Genomic DNA, 19,241 nt, shown 5'->3' with positions numbered 1-19,241 from the left:
GGTGCCATGATTCGATCCTTTTAATTCTCCAAGGGCACGGCTCAACTGCAGGAGGCCAGGTGGGCGCCCCCTCAACCAGCAGCCATAGCCTACAGCCCTTGGTGGTCATGATTCCGGGGTATGGTCACCCCAAGCAAGACTGACTCACACCAGTCACTCCTGCACTCCTAGGCACGGCCCCGGTTCTCTGGAACTGGCCCAGGGCCCCGCCGCCCGCATCCCCACCCGTGCTCTTAGCGCCCAGGGCGCCCACGGCCCCTCTTGGACTTTTTGGTCCCTGAGGGGGGTCGGATGGGGAGGGGGGCGGTGCTCGAGGGCGGTGGCGGTGGCGGCGGTGGCAGCAGAGGACGTAGCGGGGGCTCCACGAGCTCCTGTGGGCCGGGGCTGGGCCGGAACCCCTCGAAGGGCAAAAACTTCAGGGGGCTGCAGGGGAAATCAAAGCCAAATCAGCGTCTTCTTGGCCTGGGGCCAAGAGGGGCGACTCTCCCCGCTCCCCGTCCCCACGCCTGGGGTTCAGGCCGTGTGATCATGTGCCCACCCACAGGAGTCCCCACAGTAGACGAAGAAGCAGAGGCTGAGGCTGGTCACGAGACGGCCAAGGCAGCCCCGGGGTTGGCAGCAGAGCCCCGGCTAGAGCCGGCCGCGCCCCCACAGTACCTGACAGGGGTCCGGGGGCTGCTGTTGAGGCGCCTGGGTGAGCGCAGCTTGGGCTGGAAGGAGAAGGCCTCCTTGATGCTGTCCAGGACGGAGGGCGCCACGTACGTGAAGCCCTGGGGGCAGAGGCCGGGCGACAGTCGGGGTCAGTGGCTCCCCGGCCCCGGCCCCAGCCCCCACCCCTCAGGCCCCCGACCTCACCAGGAAGGCCTGGTTGGCACTCTCACTGAGCGTTGTGTCATCTGGACTGTCCACTGGTGTCTGCCTCGTGAAGTGGGAGTCAAACTGGCTCACGTCCTCCTCCGATTGCTGTGGGCGCCCAGGAGGGAGGGTCAGAGGCATTCAGGAAGGGGGCCCCACCCGCCCCCACCTGCCCCTTGGCCAGCGGGGCCTCCACTCACCAGGGAAGGCCGGAAAGGGGGGTCCACACGGCGGGCCAGGAGGTCATCCCAATTAATGTGCCGGAAGAAGGGGTGCCTCTGTGAGTAGAGTGCCCAGCAACATGCCAACATTTCAAACCCCGGCTCCCTTGGAAACACCCTCTGCCCTGGGCCCCCCCTCCTGCACCCAGGTGCCCTGGGAGCCCGGCCTGCCCCTCACGATGGCTTCACCTGCACATCAGCAGCATCCCCGGGGCCGCCTCCGATCCGCTGGGTAGGATTCCGCTTCAAGAACTGCAGGACAGGGGCAGAGGGTCAGGGTCTCGGGCAGAGGTACAGAGTGTTCAGAAAGGGGGTGGGGAAAAGTGACATGGGGGTTGGGGGTTGTGGTGGCAGCTCTGGAGTGTGGTCTCCCCCTGCTGACACCCTCAGGATTTCCAAGGTTTGGTCCAAAGGCACCCCCTTCTCCACGAATCCTTTGCAAAGGTGTCTGGTTGCTGGCATCGCCCCAAGGACAAATTCATGGGGGTGCAACTTGCAATCTGGATAGGGCGCCTGCCCTCCCAACCTCCATCCCCAAAGATTGCCTTTTTGAGGAGAGCAGCGAGTCTCACTGATTAGGACTCGGGCGTGGCAACCCACTCCAGTGTTCTTGCCTGGAGAATCCCGCGGACAGAGGAGACTGGCAGGCTACAGTCCATGGGGTCGCAAAGAGTCGGACATGACCAAAGCGACTTAGCACGCAGGTGCAGAGACTTGCCCAGGATCGGCAGCTGGTCTGCATCACAGCTGACGTCTCGGACCCCACAGCAAGTGCTCTCTTTCCAAACGTACAGTGGTGTGTGTGTCAGCAGGGTGGGGGGTCCAGCAACACCAACCCAGGGGGTTCAGGCACACATGCAGGGCCTGGGAGAGAAGATGGGGCAGGACCGAGTGCAAGAGGGAACCCACCTTTTTGACAAGATCCCGGGCATCCGGGGTGAGGTAGGGGGGCAGCTCCAGCTTCCCTCTGATGATCTTGTCCATGGTTTTCTTCCGGTTCTCTGCAGTGAAGGGCGGCTGGAGAAGGCAGAGGGTGAGAGGCGCCTTGCAGGCCGCCCACGGGCCGCCCCTGCCCCGGGAGGGGTCCCCCCTCCCGCCCCGACGCCCGCCCTCCCGAGGAGGCTGGACTTGCCGATCCAGTGAGCATGTCGTACATCAGGGCCCCCAAGCTCCACCAGTCCACCGCCCGGTTGTGGCCACTGCGCACCAGAATCTCAGGGGCCCTGGGGGCCAGGTGGAACCGCCAGTCAGACCAAGCCCTGCCTGACTGTGCTGCCCGCCCCTGGGCCCAGCCAGCTGCCACTTACATGTACTCGATGGTGCCGCAGAAGGTGTGGGTCACAGCGCCCTCGTGGATTGACTCCTTGCAGAGGCCAAAGTCCGTCAGTTTGATGTGGCCTGAGGGAGAATGTTAGAGGGTCAGGGCCCAGCCCCCTGCCCTCCACGGGGCTCAGCCCTCCCCACGCCAGCGCACCCTGGCTGTTGAGCATGATGTTTTCAGGTTTGAGGTCCCGGTAGATGATGCCTTGGGAGTGGAGATGGCCCAGGGCCAGTGTGATCTCTGACAGGTAGAAACTGCAGGGACAGGACAAAGTGAAGGCCAGGGCGGGGCTGGAGCCAGGCCTAGGCCCTGGACCCGCTCAGGAGGGAGGCAAGAGGTAACACCCACCAGGCCGTGTCTTCTAGGAAGATGCCTTCTCGCTCCAGGTGCGTGAAAAGCTCACCACCTGTGACACAAACATGTTAGCAGCTGCGTGCTGGGACCAAGCTCCTCTGCTCGCCGAGTCTCGGTTTGTTCTCGGGGAGAGTGGGGCTCGGAATTCCCGCCCTACCTGCCTCCCAGAGCTGCCGTGGGGATTCAATTCAATTCAGCAAACATCTACCGACGCCTACTCGGTGCCTGGCCCTGTGTGGGGTGAAGCTGGGGACAGAGATGAAGAGACCCAGCCATGGCCCTCAGGACGCTCAGTCTAATGGGGAGACGGACGCACAGGGACGCTCGGATACACCAGCCCGAGGCTACACCTCCAAGAGCCTAACCCCAAAACCCTCACAGAGGGGACAGGCGGACACAATCCACCCCCACGTGAGCAGACAGAGAAAGTCCATGACAGCGGTGAGACTTAAGGGCATGAAGAGATGGCATGCAGGGAATGAAGTCCCTGGGGTTCGTGGGTACAGCTGGGGTCAGCGGGAAGAACAGGCCCCGATCACTTCCCAGCCCGAGGAGGCCATCCAGGCAGGTATGGGGAGGCATGGAGCTCTGAGCAGGAGGGCAGGGACAATCCTGTGCTCTGAGATGCTGACCCTGGGAGTTCGTGGAGGAGACACTAGGAAGGGAGTGAGCTGGAGCCTTCGAGGCCAGTGAAGAAAGCGCTGGGGCTCCTCCCCTCCCCCAGAGAGCAGAGAGGACGGACGGAGGGCACCATAGAGAATAAGCCACTTGGACTAGGGTCTAACTGGATGCAGGGAACGCAGGAGAGAGGACCAGGATGTGACGGAGTCGCAGTGGAAACGGACAGAACAACCCTCTGGACGTCTCTACCAACTCCCACCATTCCCATCCACCCCAACACAGGGGAGGAACACAAGAGGCGCTGGACAGACGTTTGCTGAATGAATGAATGTATGCACGCATGAATGGACGGATGGAGGGATGGGTGAGGTGAGGGCCCCCCGCCATTCTGCTCCCCACATCTCTCCCGGCTCCCCCGCCAGAGCTCCCTGCGCTGGTTCCTTGGCCTTGCCCACCCCCCGGCTGCGTCCCCGTTTGTACCGCTGAGGCACTCGAGGATGAGGTAAAGTTTGCCGCCAGTCTGGAAGGCATAGGCCAGTTCCACAATGAAAGGGTGCTTCACCGACTCCAGAATGTTCCGCTCAGCCCGCGTGTGTGCCGTGTCCTTGGCGTTGCGCACAATTTTGGCCTGCAGAGGCAGGGATGGGTTAGAAGGTGGGTGCCCAGGACTCCTTCAGCCCCCCTGAAGTCATGACCCTCCCTGGCCGGCCTCTAGCACCCCGCTACATTTCTCCACAGTCTACCGCTATCAGCAACCAGCCTTTCCAGGGACTGGTTTATCGTAGTAGCATGGCTATCTGATGCAAAGAGCCAACTCATTGGAAAAGACCTTGATGCTCAAAAGAGTTTGAGCAGACTCCGGGAGACAGTGGAAGACAGAGGAGCCCGGTGTGCTGCAGTCCATGCGGTCACAGAGTCAGACATGACTTCGGTTCAGTTCAGTTGCTCAGTCATGTCCTACTCTTTGCAAGCCCATGGACTGCAGCACACCAGGCTTTCCAGTCCATCACCAACTCCTGAAGCTCGCTCAAACTCATGTCCATTGAGTCGGTGATGCCATCCAACCATCTCATCCTGTCGTCCCCTTCTCCTCCTGCCTTCGCTCTTTCCCAGCATCAGGGTCTTTTCCAGTGAGTCAGTTCTTCACAGAAGCAGAACCCATACAGATACAACTTAGCGACTGAACAACAACATGGTGTTTCACAACCTCCGCTCTCATGATGTTTGGGGCAGACGGTTCTTTGTGGTGGGGGGCTATCTTTGCACTGCAGGATCTTTAGCAGAATCCCTGGCCTCAACCCACTGGGTTGAGTAGCATTCCCCCTTCTAGTCATGACTCAAAAATGTACACAGACACTGCTAAATGATCCCTGGGAGGCAATAGGGTCCACAGCTGAGAAGTGCAGCAAAACAACATAATCGAAATTGACGATAAACAAGCAAATGTTCAAGACAGTGACCATCTCCTCTCGCACATTCACTCCTGTCCCCGAAAAGCCTGGCACAGTGCACTGGGAATGGCAGTCACTCGGTGATGAGCTGTTGGCAAAATGAATGACTCACCTTCCTCAGGACTTTCATGGCATATATTTTGCCCAGATTGCTGCCCTGTACCTTTCGCACCTGGAACACCTGTAGGGCAAGGGAGACAGGATCAACCTCCCTCTCCATACCCACCCATCTTCAAAAAGCTCCACCCTGAAGCTCTGGTACTGGGACCAAGAAGCCCAGGCCCACCCCGGGGTGGGGCAGTAAAGATTTCAAGTCTAATTCTGAGAGGATTTGCTTTTCCTTCCTTCCCTCTGAGTTCAGTCAGAGGCTCCACTGGTTTACAAGTCTAATTTTATTTTATTTTTTAAATTTTTTGGCAGCTCCACAGGTGGGATCCTAGTTCCCCGGCTAGGGATCGAACCTGCACCCCTGTACTGGAAATGCAGAGTCTTAACCACTGGACCGCCAGGGTAGTCCCTACAAGTCTAATTAGTTCTGAAACGCTTTGATGCAGCAAAACTTAGGCTATGAGGCCAGTCAGGAAGGAGGAGAGCCAGTACCTTGCCATAGTTCCCCTTGCCTAGCACACGCAGCAGCTCAAAGCAGTGGGGACCGATGCGCTCGGGGCCCGGGTTCACACTGCTCTCAGTCAGCTCCACCTCCTCATAGTGTCCCACAGGCCTGCAGGCACAGGAGGTTAACGGGGGCAATGCGCTCCTGCGCTCCTCAGGTCCCCTTCCCCAGCCCATTCCCCCCTCCCCCAACACGACCCTCACTCACTCCAGGCCAGCCGCCCTCAACTCCGCGAGGGGACACGCGTCCTGCGAGAAACCGAGGGGTAAGAGCCAAGGGAGGTGCCAGGCTCCCTCTCCCCAAAGCTGGACTGCTTAGCCCAGAAGAGAGGGTCAGGAATGGGAGCTGGTAGGCGATGGAGGAGGAGAGGCGAGGGCAGAATAAGGAGACGCAGGGGAAGGGCTGGGAGCGTGCAGGATAGATCGGGGTGTGGGGAGGGTCAGATCTTAACACTGGCTGGGATCTGAGACAAACCAGCGTCTGCGGGACCCGAGCCCTCTCTGCTAGGGGGTGCCCGGGCGATCCCACCGCCTGGACGACGGGATCGAGCCGGGATCAAGCGGCGCCCGGGCGGACCACTCACCGCAGGGCTGAGCTCAGGCTCGCCCTCGCCTTCGCTGCCTTCCTCTGTCTCCAGGTCCAGGTCAAACACCGCAGCCATGGCTGCGCCGGCCCAGCGGGCCCACCCGCGAGTACACAGCTGCGCTCTGACTGACAGTCCGGGAGCCCGGGGCCTTACGTCATCACTCCGCGACAGCTTCGCGCACCTGTGACACAAGAGACTGCCCCGCCCCCGAGTCGGCGGCGGGAGTAAGGCATCTTGGGAATGGTAGTTCCAGAATGCTGAGGTGCCGAATCCAGCCGGACCCAGGCTTCGGGCGGCCGCTCAGTCTTCCCAACACAGCTCCCGGGGGGCGGCACCAGACCAGAGCCTCCTGGAAGGCGACTGTTTTGGTTCTGGGGCGAGTTTGAGCATGGATGGGACATAGTCGGAAGTGCATGCAGGTTTGAGCGTAAACACAATTCCCAGCCCCGTTGGAGCCCTGTGCTGCCGGGTTGTCTGGGTGGCGGCGAGAGGCAGGTACCGTTATCTCTGTTCGACGCTGAAAGGGAGCCGGCGGCTGCAACACGGCTTCCCTAATGTGCCTCTCGGCTGGAAGACTTGAAAGTCAGAGCATTTACTGCTCCGTATTCAACTCACTGCTGGGCTTTGTTGCCAGTGAAAGTGTTAGTCGCTCAGTTCTGTCCAGCTCTTTGCAAGCCAACGGGACTGTAGCCCACCAGGGCCCTCTGTGCATGGAATTCTCCAGGCAAAGATACTGGAGTGGGTTGCCATGCCCTCCTCCAGGGGATCTTCCCGATCCAGGGATTGAACCTGAGTCTCTCACACTGCAGGCAGATTCTTTACTGTCTGAGCCACAGGTTCCTCCCCAAAAGGGTTCATTCCTTCAAGTCTCATCAACCCACCCATAAATACAGGCTTGGGCTGTGCATCAGGCACAAGAACTTGTATTTGGCAACACTACAATAATGAACATGCCAAACCCGGCCTGTCAGTTTAGATGTGGGCACGGATTCTTGTTGGATGGGGTTTTGGGGGTGGGAATTGGGCCAGACCAGACCTTGGATGATTTCCAACAATTTGGAAGCTGTCTGGATGTGCATTCCAGTTGGACCGTGGGGGCTAGATATGAACTCAAATGGACAGAATTGAGTCTCCAGCCTGGAGAAGGGTTATCTGGTTGGGGTTGGCCCTTGCTGTAATTCCATCTTCAGGAAACCCTCAGGTCTGGGTCCTGGTGTGGGTGCTCTTGGCACGCCCCTTGCCAGTGCTGAACCCAGAGGCCTGACAGTGTAGCAGTTTCTCCTTCCCTGGTGGCTCAGACAGTAAAGAATCTGCCTGCGAAGCAGGAGACCCAGGTTCAATCCTCTGGGTTGGGAAGATCCCCTGGAGAAGGAAATGGCAACCCACTCCAGTAGTCTTGCCTGGAGAATTCCATGGACAGAGGAGCCTGGCGGGCTACAGAGCGACTAGCACTTTCACTTTTTAGATGCTACAGGTAGCCCTTAACTACCTCTTCTTCCCCCTCCCACATCCCCTATCTACCTACGCTTGAGAAGTGTTGTCCTAGTGGCAAAAACCTGGCCCAGACTCTGCACATGTCACTAGTCCATAACCCTTTATTCGGAGAGGGATGCTTGCGGAGCTGTCCAAGCTCCTGTGCTTCATGGAAAGAGTCCTTAGGGGAGCCTCCCCTGAAGGAGGACAGGAGTGTCATCTCCTCTGCCATTGCAAGTTAGATGTGCCTGAGGCCAAAGCACCAGGGCTAGGTGGATAAGGTGCAGAGTGCATGGGAGGGGTGTCCACCTGTCTCAGGACCACATGTGAATGAGGGTAAGGAGGTGGGCGGGCCCCAGAAGCTGAGTGGGGGTGAACGGCTCAGTAAAAGCAGAAATCTGGATGGTACATCTTGTCCTCAACCCTTCAATCACAGTGGCAAGACACTGAAGCAGTGGCTGCTCCTCTCCGAGCCTGTTTCCTTATCTGTAGAATGGTGCAATAGTGTCTGCCTGGAGGGGAGCTGGTTACTGCTGACCCCAGGTCACCTGCTTCTACTGCTCAGACCAAATGAGGCAGACGGGGCACTGCCAAAAGTTGTCAGCAGGCTCTAGAACTATCTAGAATTTGTTAAATGAGGGGGTGAGAGTAGGAGGATGAGGGGTTTAGTCTCAGGTTTTGTTGGGATTTGTTCAAGGCAAGGGGCCAGCCAAGCTCTCTACTGTAGGCCGCAGAAAGAGAAACAGACCTGTCGGGGTAGGAAGGATGGGCTGGGTTTGGGCCTACTCCCACCAACCTGGGGGCAGGGGGTGGGTGTGTGTCTGTGTGTGCAGGTGCTGCTTCTCCACGGCTAGAGTCCTGGGCAGCCGTGGGGCTGGACGGACGCCTTGGAGAGGGCAAGAAGGCCCCACGGCGGCTCACCAGATACTTTCTTTTGTGGCCCTCAAGTCCAGGAGGCCTTGGTGTTGAAAGAGCCCTGGGCTCTGGAAAGACCTGGGGCCTTGGAGTGGACCAGCCCAGGGTGGGGCGGGGCCGTGGGAAGAGAAGCAGGGAGAGCTCCAGGGAGCAGAGAGTGCCACAGCGCCCCCTCCAGCACTTTGCCCCTGCCCTCTGGCCCCAGCGCTATTTGAAGTGGGACAAGAAGTAGGCAACGGGGTAGTGGGGCCCGTCAATGCCCAGGCCCTGGCAGAGGCCCAGCAGGCGGTGACGGGCCTCGGCCGGGCTGGACCCAGCACAGGCCACACTGCAGTAGGGCTCCTCGTATTCACCAGGAACCAGGGCCTCCTCCAGCAGATTGAGGCGCAGCAAGCCCTGCTCGTGAAGAGCCTGCAGGGTCTCGGGGCTGGCGGTGGAACTCAGTGCCTTCAGGTGCTGGGACACCAGGCACATGACACCCACCAGGTGGCCCCGGGCACGGGGGTGGGCGGGCAGGGCAGGTCGCAGGCCACAGGCCACCATAGCTGCAGCCAGCAGCAGGTCCACACCGTAAAGCTCCAGGATCCAGTCTCGCAGGTAGAAGCCGCCCATGCGGGGGTTGATCTCAATGAGCCGCGGCCCAGCCCCGGTCAGCTTGAGCTCCACGTTGAAGACCCCGTCCAGCAGCCCGCAGCCCAGGCAACAGCGGAAGGCGGCCTGCACCAGCTGCGCCTCCTGCTCCGGGGCCAGCCCAGTGGGCATGCAGGCTGCGGTCTCAGTGAAGCCAGGCAGCCGCGTGGGGCCATTGTCAGAGACGAAGGCAGCCAGCAGCCGCCCGCCAAACAACACCAGATCCACATCATGTTCCGTGCCCTCGATGAACTCCATCAGCAGCATGGCATTGCCCCAGCCCAGCCCAATGCCCGGGTGGTCAGCCTCGCCCTGCAAGTCTCGGGCGATCCGGGAAAAGTGCTCGCGGCACTGTGAGGCATCCTTCACCAGCCGCACACCCACCGCGCCGGCCCCGAACTCCAGCTTCATGACGCCTGGTAGGGGCACCTGGCAGACAGCCCTGTCCACATCGGCCTCACTCTCCAGTGGACAGCAGGGCACGGCATAGAGGGAGGGCGCGGGCCAGGGTGGGCCACGGCAGCACAACAGGTGCAGCTGAGTGCGGCTCTTCTGCTTGGCCAGGCGCATGGCGGCCGGCGGGTTGCAGGGCAGGCCCAGCTCCTGGCAGAGCAAGGCTGTGAGCACCAGGCAGTCATCCCAGTAGGAAAAGCAGCCATCGAGCTGCAGGCCGCGTGCCCGCACCAGCTCCGCCAGCACCCGGGCATTCTCCTCATCCCGCCGGTGCTCTGTGACGTTGAAGTGGATGAAGGTCTGCACCAGCTGGGACGCAAAGTGGTTCGGGTCTGACTCCACTAGGTGTAGCTGCAGAAAGCACAGGAAGGCAACAGGCCGAGATCAGCTTGTATGGGGCACTGGGCAGTGGGATGGGGCCTGGAATATGGTCCTAGCCCTTGAGGGAGAAGGGTTCACCAGTGCCAGGCGCTCAAAGCGTGTTTGATGAAGATTGAGTGAAAAGTGCAGAGGTGAGATGCCTAATGCAGCCTAAAGGGGAGGGAAGGCAACCTAGAGGAGGCAGTGCTTAAACTGGGAGCTGGGTAAGATTTGCTGTGTGCTTAGTCGCTCAGTCGTGTCTGACTCTGTGCGACCCTAGGGACTGTAGCCCACCAGGCTCCTCTGTCCGTGGGATTCTCCAGGCAAGAACACTGGAGTGGGCTGCCATGCCCTCCTCCAGGGGATCTTCCCAACCCAGGGATTGAATCTAGGTCTCCTGCATTGCAGATGGATTCTTTACCGTCTGAGCCTCCAGGGAAGCCCGATAAGATTTAGCCCGGGGAAAGATAGTTGCAGGAGGGAGGTGGTTGGGGGTAGTGATCTAGGTGGGAGAGGGTGTCAGAAAGGGTTGGTCGACTCCTACTGGCAGGCAGTCTGTCCTGGGTTTGTAGGGAAACCAACAGGGTTAGGGCTTGGGACTGGTGGCCTGGTGGCCCGAGAGGGGAGCCTGTACTCCCGGCGGGAACAAAATTCAGCTAGGGGCCAAAAAAAAAGTTGAGACTTCTAACCTGGGCGGGGCAATAGGCCCTGCCCCTACGCTGAGGCTCTGTGCTAAGTCGGTTCAGCCGTGTCAGACTCTTCGCGACCCTATGGACCCTAGCCTGCCAGGCTCCCTTGTCTGTGGGGGTTGTCCAGGCAAGAATACTGGAGTGGGTACCGTGCCCTCCTCCAGGGGACCTTCCCGACCCAGGGATCGGAACCCTGGTTTCTTAACATCTCTTGCATCGGCAGGCGGGTTCTTTAAGCACTAGCTCCACCTGGGAAGCCCAAGCTGGACCGCCCTGCATAGGCCCCGCCCCGAGGCCAACACCTCCCGGGCCCCGCCTTCGCCACGCCCACCGGGACTCAAAGCCCCGCCCACCTTGAGCCCGTAGTCGCGAGCCGCCTCCCACACGAACTTCTTGCTGACACCGCCGGCGCCGAGCAGCAGCAGCTGCTTTCCCTCCATGAGGCAGCGCGCCGAGCGCCGCAGCATCGTTTCCACCAGCGGCGCAGCCGCCGCCTCCTCGGCCGCCAGGCCTGGGCGCTGCGCGGCCCACAGCCCCTCGAGAGCGCCGCACGCTTCCAGACACAGGCCTCCGTTCAGCTCCAGGGCCACGGGGGTCAGCGCACGACCGGCCACCGTCAGGGCGAAGTCCACCCCTGGCCGGGCAGGAGGGCGCGTGGGCTCAGTGCAGGCCGCCTTCGGGCCTCCGGGGAGGTCCCCCCCAAACTCCGCCCGTCTTCATCCCCGGAGGCCCCGCACTCACCGAGGAAGTCAGTGTGGACCTGGCGTCCGCCGCGCTGCTCAGCGCTCAGGCCGGCCTCCAGGGTCAGCACGGCGGCTAGCGCGGCCTCGGCCGCCTCCTTGACGCGGTGCCGCACGATTGCCACCTGCGAGGCCTCCGCCAGGCCGCACTGGGCCAGCGCCGCCTCCAGGGTCCGGGGCAAGGAGCTCTGGTGTCGCAGAGGCCGGTCCCCACGGCCCACGCTGCATACTACCTGCGCAGAGAGGAGACTTCAGGGGGCTGGTGCCTCCGGGGACCATCCCCGGCCCCCAGCACACCTCCCCCATGCCACGATCCCGGCCACACTCCTCCCTGGACATTCAACAAGTCCTGTCCTCCAGTGTGACTTAAACTGCACAAACCACCCTCCCCTCTCACTGCTCATCTGGTCCACCTGGGGGATTCTCCCCAGGGGTCCAGGCCCAGCTGGGGGTCTCTGTTCCCTAAGGGTGCCAAGTATGCTTGCTCCTAGGTCCTCAGCTCCTGTGCTGGGGGGGCGGAGGGGGGGGTGCTGTGCCAGCCTGGTGGGTCCAATCCTAAAGCTCCCTAAGGGCAAGGCTGAATCTCTTCTTCTCAGTTTGGCCCAGAGCTGTGTACCTAGGAGGATCCCTAAGCCTCCCTGATATCCCCAGCTTGGAGACCCCTCCTAAAGCATATCGTGGACCCTGGGTCAGTCTCTTCTGTGGGCAAGAGCTCCAGGGGAACAGGATTCAGCCCTAGGCCCTGGTAGCCAGCATGGCATACGAGGTAGGGCTCCTGTAGTGGGAGGGGTACCTAATGGGTGGGAGAGGAGAGAAGGGTGTCAGACCAGGAGGCCTTCCAGAGGCAACCAAAGTCCCCACCCCCTAGATTTTGTCCTCCCTGCCAAAGGGTCGTCGGAAGCTCAGTGGAAATAAGCTGGGGTGCGGCAGCAGGACCGTGACCTGAATCCAAGCCAGGCTCACCTTGCTCAGCAGGGGCCTGTCACCCTGTGTCCGACACACCACCGCACAGATACGCAGGGCCAGCTCAGGGCCGGGAGGAGGGCTGCCTGGGGAGAGGCAGTGAGGCCTGAGCACAGAGCAGCCGGGAGGCCAAGCCAAGCTCCACCCTGGGCTGGTCCAGGCGGCCCTCACCTGGGAAGGGGAGCTGGGCAGGTGGGCAGACAGCCTCCACCAGGACACTCTCCTCCTCTTCCAGTTTCTCCAGCAACGCCAGCACTGTGTCCACCACTGGCCCCTGCTCAGCTCGTGGATATAGATGCAAGGCCTGCCGCCCCCGCCAGCGCCACCCGCTTAGCTTCACGGCTACCTGCAACAGGGAGGGGAAGGCGGCCCCCTCACTACCCAGGCCTCTGCAGGGTGGGACACTCATATCATAAGAGCCAGTGAGGACACAGAGGTAGGAAGGCAGGCGGTTATCACAGAAATGGGGCAGTGGTGGGGGCTCAAAGCTGGGGACAGCTTCCTGGCATGACCTGTAATCATCCAGGGGGTCCCCTCCCATTGGCATCTGCACAAGCTCATGGGCAAGAGCTGGTTACCTGCAGGGCATCACCCAGGGCCTCAGAATGCAGAAAGGCCCCCACTTCCTCCTTCACCAGTGTCTCCTGGCCCTCTTTGCCATTCAGCTCCACCATCCGTAGTCCCGGGCTGGTATCCCCTCCCCGCAGCAGTGCTGGTGGCTTGTAGGTGAAAGCCAGGGTAGCTGGCACGGCCACGTTGCCCTGCTGAGCCAGCAGCCGCCTCGTCAGCAGCCGGTCCTCCAGCAGCCGGGCCAGCTCGGCTGAGGCTCCGGTGGGGCAGGTCAGGTCGCGGGCGAGCTCAGCCGCCTCTCGACCCCAGCCAGGCCCCAGCCCCAGGCCAGCCAGGAAGTAGGTGGCCCGACGAGGGGGGACAAAGTCATCCAGGAATGTCAAGCCCCCCGGGTGGAAGCTCACGGCCTTGGAGACCAGCAGGGCCGCCTCACCCGGCTGCCCTGGGGCTGGCACCTTTGTCAGCCAAGCAGGGGACAGGCAAAGGAGCATGTTTCCTGTGGGCAGAGAGAGGAGGGTTACTGGCCAGGGAAGGCTTGATGCCCCCATGCCCTCCACCTCCCACCTGGGCCCCTGGGTTGTAGGGGGCAGCTGCTCTCAGAACCCACCCCCCCACCCCGCCTCCGGAGCAGGGCAGCTGGTCCAGTGGAATGCAGGCTGTTGCCAGGGTCGGCGGGTATTTTGGGATGTGGCCGGGCCAGGGCAGGGCTGCCCTTTCCGTAGGAGGGGGTGGGGGAACTTGGGCACGCACTCACCCGGGGTTTGGACCCCAGCCTCCAGCAGCACGGACAGAAAGGTGCTGGGGGACCCCAGAATGCACAAGGTCACCTCCGCCCCAGGGCAGCCTTGAGAGAGAAGAAAATGACGCCCAGCTCACCAGGGGCTCCCCTTGCTGTCTTTCTGCCCACCTTTTCCTGCTCCCATGCCCCTGGCCTCACCCTTGGGCCTCCCAGGTCCTTCCCAGTTATCGGATAAGAACAGTAAAGGGGACAGAGGAGGCTGGAGAGGGAAGGGAGGCTGCCTGCCCACCCCTGCTCTGTGAGGTTGCCCTCTTCTCTCCGCAGCTGGTCCAGAAGACGCTGGAGGTTGGGTGCCTAGAGACCTGGGTTCTATCCTGAGCTCTGCCGCTTTCTGTGTGACCCTTGGTCCCTGTGCAGCAGGGTGAGGAGTCGCTGCACCCGTTTCCCAGTCTGTTACGCTGAGACCAAGTCTGTGATGTTCACCAATTCTAGCTGTAAAGTCTCTGTCCACAGACTCTTCTGTGGCTGCCTGATACAGAAAACAGATAAAGCAAGGGAGAAGTCCTGGGTCCCAGCTGCTAGCTGCCTCCACGGCAACTCCCGAGACACTTCGACAGAAGCGCTGGCTCCACTGAACGTGGATTGCAAATCCCAGGGCTGGATCTTCTGGGGGTGGGAGGGGAGCCTTGATCTCTGACTTGACTGGTGCCAATTGCCCTTTGAAACGCCTGCCTGCCGGAGTTTGACTGACCTCACCTCCCTGGCTTCAGACCGAGCCTGAGCCTGGGGGGAAGGGGCTGACCTTGACAGAGATGGAAAGCAGGCTGGGCTGAGGGTACCCCCCTCCCCCCAGGTTGCCCCCCACCTCCCTGGAGCCCTCGGGCACCTGTGCGGGGCACCTGGCTGCGGTCCTGGGTCTCCGGGAGGCCCGCTTGCTGCAGACAGCTCTGCAGGAGGCTGTAGTAGTACACAGTCCAGGCCTGGGCGTCCGCCCCCTCAGGGGCGCCCTTGCAGTCCAGGCCCACGTCGTGGCGCCAGGAACCAGGGAAGCAGCCCAGAGGCGGCAGGCCAGAGCCCCCGCCCCACGGGCCTTCCTCTTCCTCCAGGTCCTTGGAGCCCAGGGGGAAGTCCCACTCGGGACCCAGCGGATCCAGGGAGAGCTGAGGGGGGCAGAAGTGGTGGGTCTTGGGCAGGGTGGGCAAGGGCCACATTAAGTCACCCAAGGGTCTAAGCCCCCCAGTCTCCTAACCTTGGGCAGACCCGGGCCCGGGAAGCAAAGAGGATGGAGTTGGACTGGAGGGTGAAGGCCTGTCGGCAGGCACATGCAGGTGGGAGCACTTTGCAAGCTCTATGTGCGGTGCCCCAAGGGGTGGGGGCAGAAGGCAACACGCTGCCCTGTCGGCCCACACGCAGGTCTGCCCCAGCGTGGCTCACAGGGGCAGAGGTTTTTGCCTGTTTTGTTTATCAAGGCAGCCCTGGCACACTGTCGTGCTGCTGAGTGTTTGATGACTGAAGAATAAATGAGCAGATAGACCAATGATCACTCTTGGGCTGTTCTCTTCTCTCTGGCCACAGTGACCCACAGACCATCATGGAGTTCTGCTGAGACCGAAATACGTAGGTGAACCCGGCCCAGCATCTTCCCCAAGTAGGCCTGAGGATCTGCTATGCGGCCAGTCTTGGGCCAGGCACCAGTAAGAAAAAAGCTGGTGTCCTTCTTTTCAGATGTTCTGAGTCATGGAAATGCGCTCTTTGCATGAAATCTTATACCCTGCCCCTCTGAGGCTGGCTGACTCCTGACTCCTGCTCAGAGGCTCAGGGTGAACAGGTGGGGGCACAGGTGGGCCCGTCCTCTGGGGAAAGGCTGGGCCTCCCTGGACAAGTCATGAGGTTTCCTTGGGCCTTGGGGTTGCCTGGTGCCCTCCCTGTCCACCCCCAGGGTCCTGATATGGCTTGGACCCAGAGAATCCCCTCGGTCATCGGGAGACAGCCTGTTGCAGGCAGCTGGGAGGGCAGAGGTCTGGGCCTCCAACCTGGACTCAAATCCTGGTTTCCTGGTGCCAAATTCTGAGCCTCGGTGCCTCCTCTTAGAAGTTGCGTTCCCTGAGAGCCCACACTGGGTTCACTGCTGTGTCCCCAAACTTAGACTAGGGCAGGGCACACGGCAATAATGAACATGGCAGAATAAATGAATGCCAAAGGGCACGGAGAGTGCCCACCTCCCGGGGCTGATGGGGGAGAGACGGAGTGCCTGGCACCCCAGCAGCTGCTTGTCCCATGGCGCATGGGGGGGAGTCAAGGGGTGTGGGCGCAGCTGGTCTCGGGGCTGAGCTGCCTGCACAGGCCATGCCAGGGCTAGGTTTTTAGTGCCCGCTGCTGCCCTCTGGGCCCTCCCTCTGGTTAGGGTCTCAGGCTTTGTGGGGAGGGAGGAGAGGAGACTCACCATGGTACAGGTGGAGAGGCTGAGACTGATGGGAGAGGCTGAGGGAAAGAGACAGAGGGGGAGTCAGGGCAGCCAGGGTCTCCACCTGGCCTCCAGCCACTAAGATTCTGGGTGGAGAGGTGGCAGGCACCGTGCCTCTCCTGCCTGAGCTCCGAGGTGCCCAATGCTGCCCCACCCCCACTTCAAGGAAACAGAGGGATTTCTGATGCCAGGACCCCAAGGGGGCGCACCCAGAGCTCACACATCCCAAGTCGCGCGCGGCAGCGCTGGGGGTCCTGGCACTCAGCCCTTCCAGCGGCAGGGCGCACCGAGTCCCCCGTGTGTGCACGCGCTGTCTGGGAGAGGAGGGGTGGCGGGGTGCAGGTAGTGTCGCGGGTCCTCCCGGGGGTCGCGGGCGCTCAAAGTACTGTCCCCGCAGCCCCTGCCCTGCAGCCCCCTCCCTGGCTCTCCCCGGGGCGCGGGCAGCAGCCGGGGTACCTGGAGCGCAGTAGCGGCTCTGCGGGGCCGTGCGGACCCGGCGGGACTCGGCGGCGGCGGCACAGCGCCCCGCCCAGGCGGCGCCGCTTTATATAGAAGCGACTGGGGCATGCCCAGTGCCGGGCGGGGGCGGCGCGGGGCGCAGGGGCCGGGCCCCGCCGGCCTCGGGCCAGGGAACCCGCCCCACCCCTCTTGCCAAAACCTCCGCCACCCATCCCAACCTGGCGCCGGGCAGGCCAGGGAGAGACAGAGTGAGAGACAGGGGGACAGACAGGAGACATTTAGAGCCGCAGTGAGTCGAAGGGAGGGCCAGGTTCTAACGGACAGCAAGCGTGTCCGAGACGGTCACAGGGTTAGGGGCTACAGTAAAGACAGAGGACAGAGGGGGATAAATAGAGACCCACAGTGGAAGAGATAGAGGGGGAGGGAGAGGAGGGGAGGGAAAGCTGGCAGAGACTGGTACCAGGGCTTGTCCCCAGGGGTGGAGTGCCCAGGAGAGCTGGTGAGGCTCACAGTCTGGTGCCTCACCGTTGGATGGAATCCTGAACTCCCCAAGCAACCCCAACCACAGCTGTCTGCCAAGGAGTATCCTGCCCCATAGCAGATAGCGTGCCCAGAAAGGCTCTCTTGAACAGGGGTCCCTGTACATCCCCAGAGTCCCTCCTCACCTCTCCGGACCCTCCAGAGTAGTGACCACTGGGTAAGATGCCCCCATGAGGGCAGTCGCAGTTCCCTGGGACGCCCTATGCCCTAGTGGGGGCCAGGAGGGAAGGGGGTGGCCAGGCTGGGAGTTCCCCTGGGTCTGAGCACAGGAAAGGAAAGGGGGCATCTACACAATCTGCCCTGCCTATCAGCACTCAGGTCCGCTGGACACCCACAGTTATACCCACTATCTCCCCAAGACACACATCCTTACCCCCAGACACACCCATCCAAACAGCCACAGAAGCACACTGCAAGAGTGTGGCTCACACTCACATGTTCACCCCCAGAAAACACACCCAGAGATTCACACTCTGTCCTCAGGTGTGTCCGCCTCAGTGAATTCCCCCTCAATCCAGCTGCGGGACCTCTGCACCTCCCCTTTCATCTCCTCCTCCTATGATGTGTGTTTCCGCCTCCCAGGACTGGGTGGAAATGATCACAGCTCCCTGTGCTGGGCGCCCAGGACAGGGAGGCCATTGTTACAGGTCTTCCCCCACAGACCCTCTCTCCAGAGACCCCCTGGTGGATCCCTAGAGCCTCCCGGGCTGGAGGGGAAGGACTGATGACCCCGTGGCACTTGTGGGGGCAAAGATGGCTGCCTCGAGCCCTTTCTACAGCTATAGGCAGAGCAGCCTGTGAGGACCACCCCCAACTACCAAAGCAGGGACTGGGGGGAGAAGCGACTTATCTGGAGCCCCCCACCCAGCTTTCCAGGGCTGCTCTGGGCCCCCCTGCTCCAGATCTCCACTCTGCTCCTCCCTGTGGCCGCCCCAGGCTCCTGGAATGAGGCACAGCCGCCCTAGAAGATCCATCCTCTTGCTGTGTGAGTACCCTGAGCTCCACGGAGATCCACGGAAGGGATGAGGGATGAGGGCATGGACATCACCAAAGAGCATGAGCGTTGCCACTTAACGTGTATTAAAACCCAAAATTCAGCAGCGCACATTTTAAAGATCTTGTCAGCGTTATCCAATGCGTCATGAATCGGGCTAACAGAAAGGAGCTCCAAGGAGCTGTACAAAATGAAAAACTTTTATAGGCAGAAGGGAGCAGACACAAAAGTTATACTTAGGCAAAAAAGTGGGTTGGTTATGGCAAGGTCACTGTCTCCTCCTTATTCTTTTGTCCTTGCCCTCAGCAGTGAGAGTGCAGAGTCCAAACCTCTAGACTGCTAAGGAATTCCCTGCAAAGTCACTTTGTTTTGGGGGGGTCAGCAGGAGTGTATCAGGTAGATGACCTCCCTAGGGCTGGTCAGGTGATTCCTGATTGACTGCTTTAAAAGAGAGAATTTCCAGGAGAGCTGGAACTGTATTGGTGGTGGTGGTTTAGTTGCTAAGTCGTGTTCGTCTCTTTTGACCCCATGGACTGTGTAACCTGCCAGGCTCCTCTGTCCACAGGATTTCCCAGGCAAGAATACTGGAGTGGGTTGCCATTTCCTTCTCCAGGGAATCTTCCTGACTCAGGGATTGAGCCCTGGTCTCCCGCATTGCAGGTGGGTTCTTTACCAACAGAGCCAGTAATTAAGTTGTCTCAGTTGGGTGATGGAGGGCTTAGTATCAGTGACTCCATCTTGTGCCTGCTGTCTTGTTCTTGTTTTTTAACATTTTTTCATTTGCCTCCACCAGGTCTTAGTTGCGGCATGTGGGATCTAGTTCCCTGACCAGGGATCAAACCTGGGCCCCCTGCACTGGGATCATAGACTCTTAGCCACTGGACCACCTGGGAAGTTCCTGATGTCTTGTTTTTAACACAAGCAGTGCAGCATCCATTTTCTCCTCCTTAAATGGGGATTATGATGCCTCCTTTAGCCCAGGCTTGGCTGGGCATGGGGCGCCTGGCAGAAGGCAATAGTGTTAGCAAGTGTTTTGTGACTTGTCCTAGGCACTACAGAGTGCTTTATGTTCCGTATCTCACTTAACCCTACCCCATAGCAGTTATGATTCTCTGCCTTTTATAGATGAGGCAATCAAGGCTCAGAGAGGTGATGTGATTTGCCGAGGGTCACAGTTGGTGAGGGGCAGGGCTGGGGTCTTCCCTCTGCCAGAGCATATGCACACAGAGC

General features: G+C 60.8%; 2 protein-coding genes across 4 annotated transcripts; both read right to left on the bottom strand.

The window, feature by feature from the left end:
* Positions 1 to 2: 2 nt before the first annotated feature.
* Positions 3 to 8,312, bottom strand: RPS6KB2 (ribosomal protein S6 kinase B2). Of its 2 annotated transcripts, XM_040256445.1 has the most exons (15): positions 6,020 to 8,312; positions 5,644 to 5,684; positions 5,424 to 5,544; positions 4,936 to 5,004; positions 3,853 to 4,000; positions 2,746 to 2,803; positions 2,551 to 2,651; positions 2,384 to 2,474; positions 2,209 to 2,299; positions 1,986 to 2,093; positions 1,266 to 1,328; positions 1,056 to 1,133; positions 856 to 963; positions 658 to 770; positions 3 to 423 (listed from the first exon to the last, which is right to left on the bottom strand). In XM_040256445.1, the coding sequence occupies exons 1-15, from the start codon at positions 6,095 to 6,097 to the stop codon at positions 234 to 236; spliced, it is 1,458 nt and encodes a 485-aa protein (XP_040112379.1). In that variant the 5' UTR covers positions 6,098 to 8,312; the 3' UTR covers positions 3 to 233. The 2 variants fall into 2 exon arrangements, with proteins under 2 accessions (XP_040112379.1, XP_040112381.1); XM_040256447.1 differs by lacking the exon at positions 5,644 to 5,684.
* Positions 7,603 to 16,529, bottom strand: CARNS1 (carnosine synthase 1). Of its 2 annotated transcripts, XM_040256442.1 has the most exons (10): positions 16,475 to 16,526; positions 15,998 to 16,035; positions 14,441 to 14,714; positions 13,570 to 13,659; positions 12,824 to 13,311; positions 12,417 to 12,591; positions 12,246 to 12,331; positions 11,284 to 11,515; positions 10,896 to 11,176; positions 7,603 to 9,844 (listed from the first exon to the last, which is right to left on the bottom strand). In XM_040256442.1, exons 2-10 carry the CDS (start codon positions 15,998 to 16,000, stop codon positions 8,618 to 8,620), a joined length of 2,856 nt encoding a protein of 951 aa, XP_040112376.1. In that variant the 5' UTR covers positions 16,001 to 16,035; positions 16,475 to 16,526; the 3' UTR covers positions 7,603 to 8,617. The 2 variants fall into 2 exon arrangements, with proteins under 2 accessions (XP_040112376.1, XP_040112377.1); XM_040256443.1 differs by lacking the exon at positions 14,441 to 14,714 and having other exon boundaries at positions 16,475 to 16,529.
* Between the last annotated feature and the right edge of the window lie 2,712 nt (positions 16,530 to 19,241).

Source organism: Oryx dammah, unplaced genomic scaffold (assembly GCF_014754425.2).
Source record: "Oryx dammah isolate SB20612 unplaced genomic scaffold, SCBI_Odam_1.1 HiC_scaffold_15, whole genome shotgun sequence".
NCBI lineage: Eukaryota > Metazoa > Chordata > Mammalia > Artiodactyla > Bovidae > Oryx > Oryx dammah.
This window is presented reverse-complemented; position numbering and strand designations above follow the sequence as displayed.

Coding starts and splice junctions, on each gene's coding strand:
- RPS6KB2 (XM_040256445.1), bottom strand. CDS start 6,097: ATGGCTGCGGTGTTTGACCTGGACCTGGAGACAGAGGAAGGCAGCGAA. Junction 2,804..3,852: donor CATCCTCGAGTGCCTCAGCG/GTACAAACGGGG, acceptor TTTGTGTCACAG/GTGGTGAGCTTTTCACGCAC. Junction 2,094..2,208: donor ACGACATGCTCACTGGATCG/GCAAGTCCAGCC, acceptor TGCCTTCTCCAG/CCGCCCTTCACTGCAGAGAA.
- CARNS1 (XM_040256442.1), bottom strand. Junction 12,332..12,416: donor TGCCCAGCTCCCCTTCCCAG/GTGAGGGCCGCC, acceptor GCCTCTCCCCAG/GCAGCCCTCCTCCCGGCCCT. Junction 11,177..11,283: donor GGTCCACACTGACTTCCTCG/GTGAGTGCGGGG, acceptor CTGCCCGGCCAG/GGGTGGACTTCGCCCTGACG.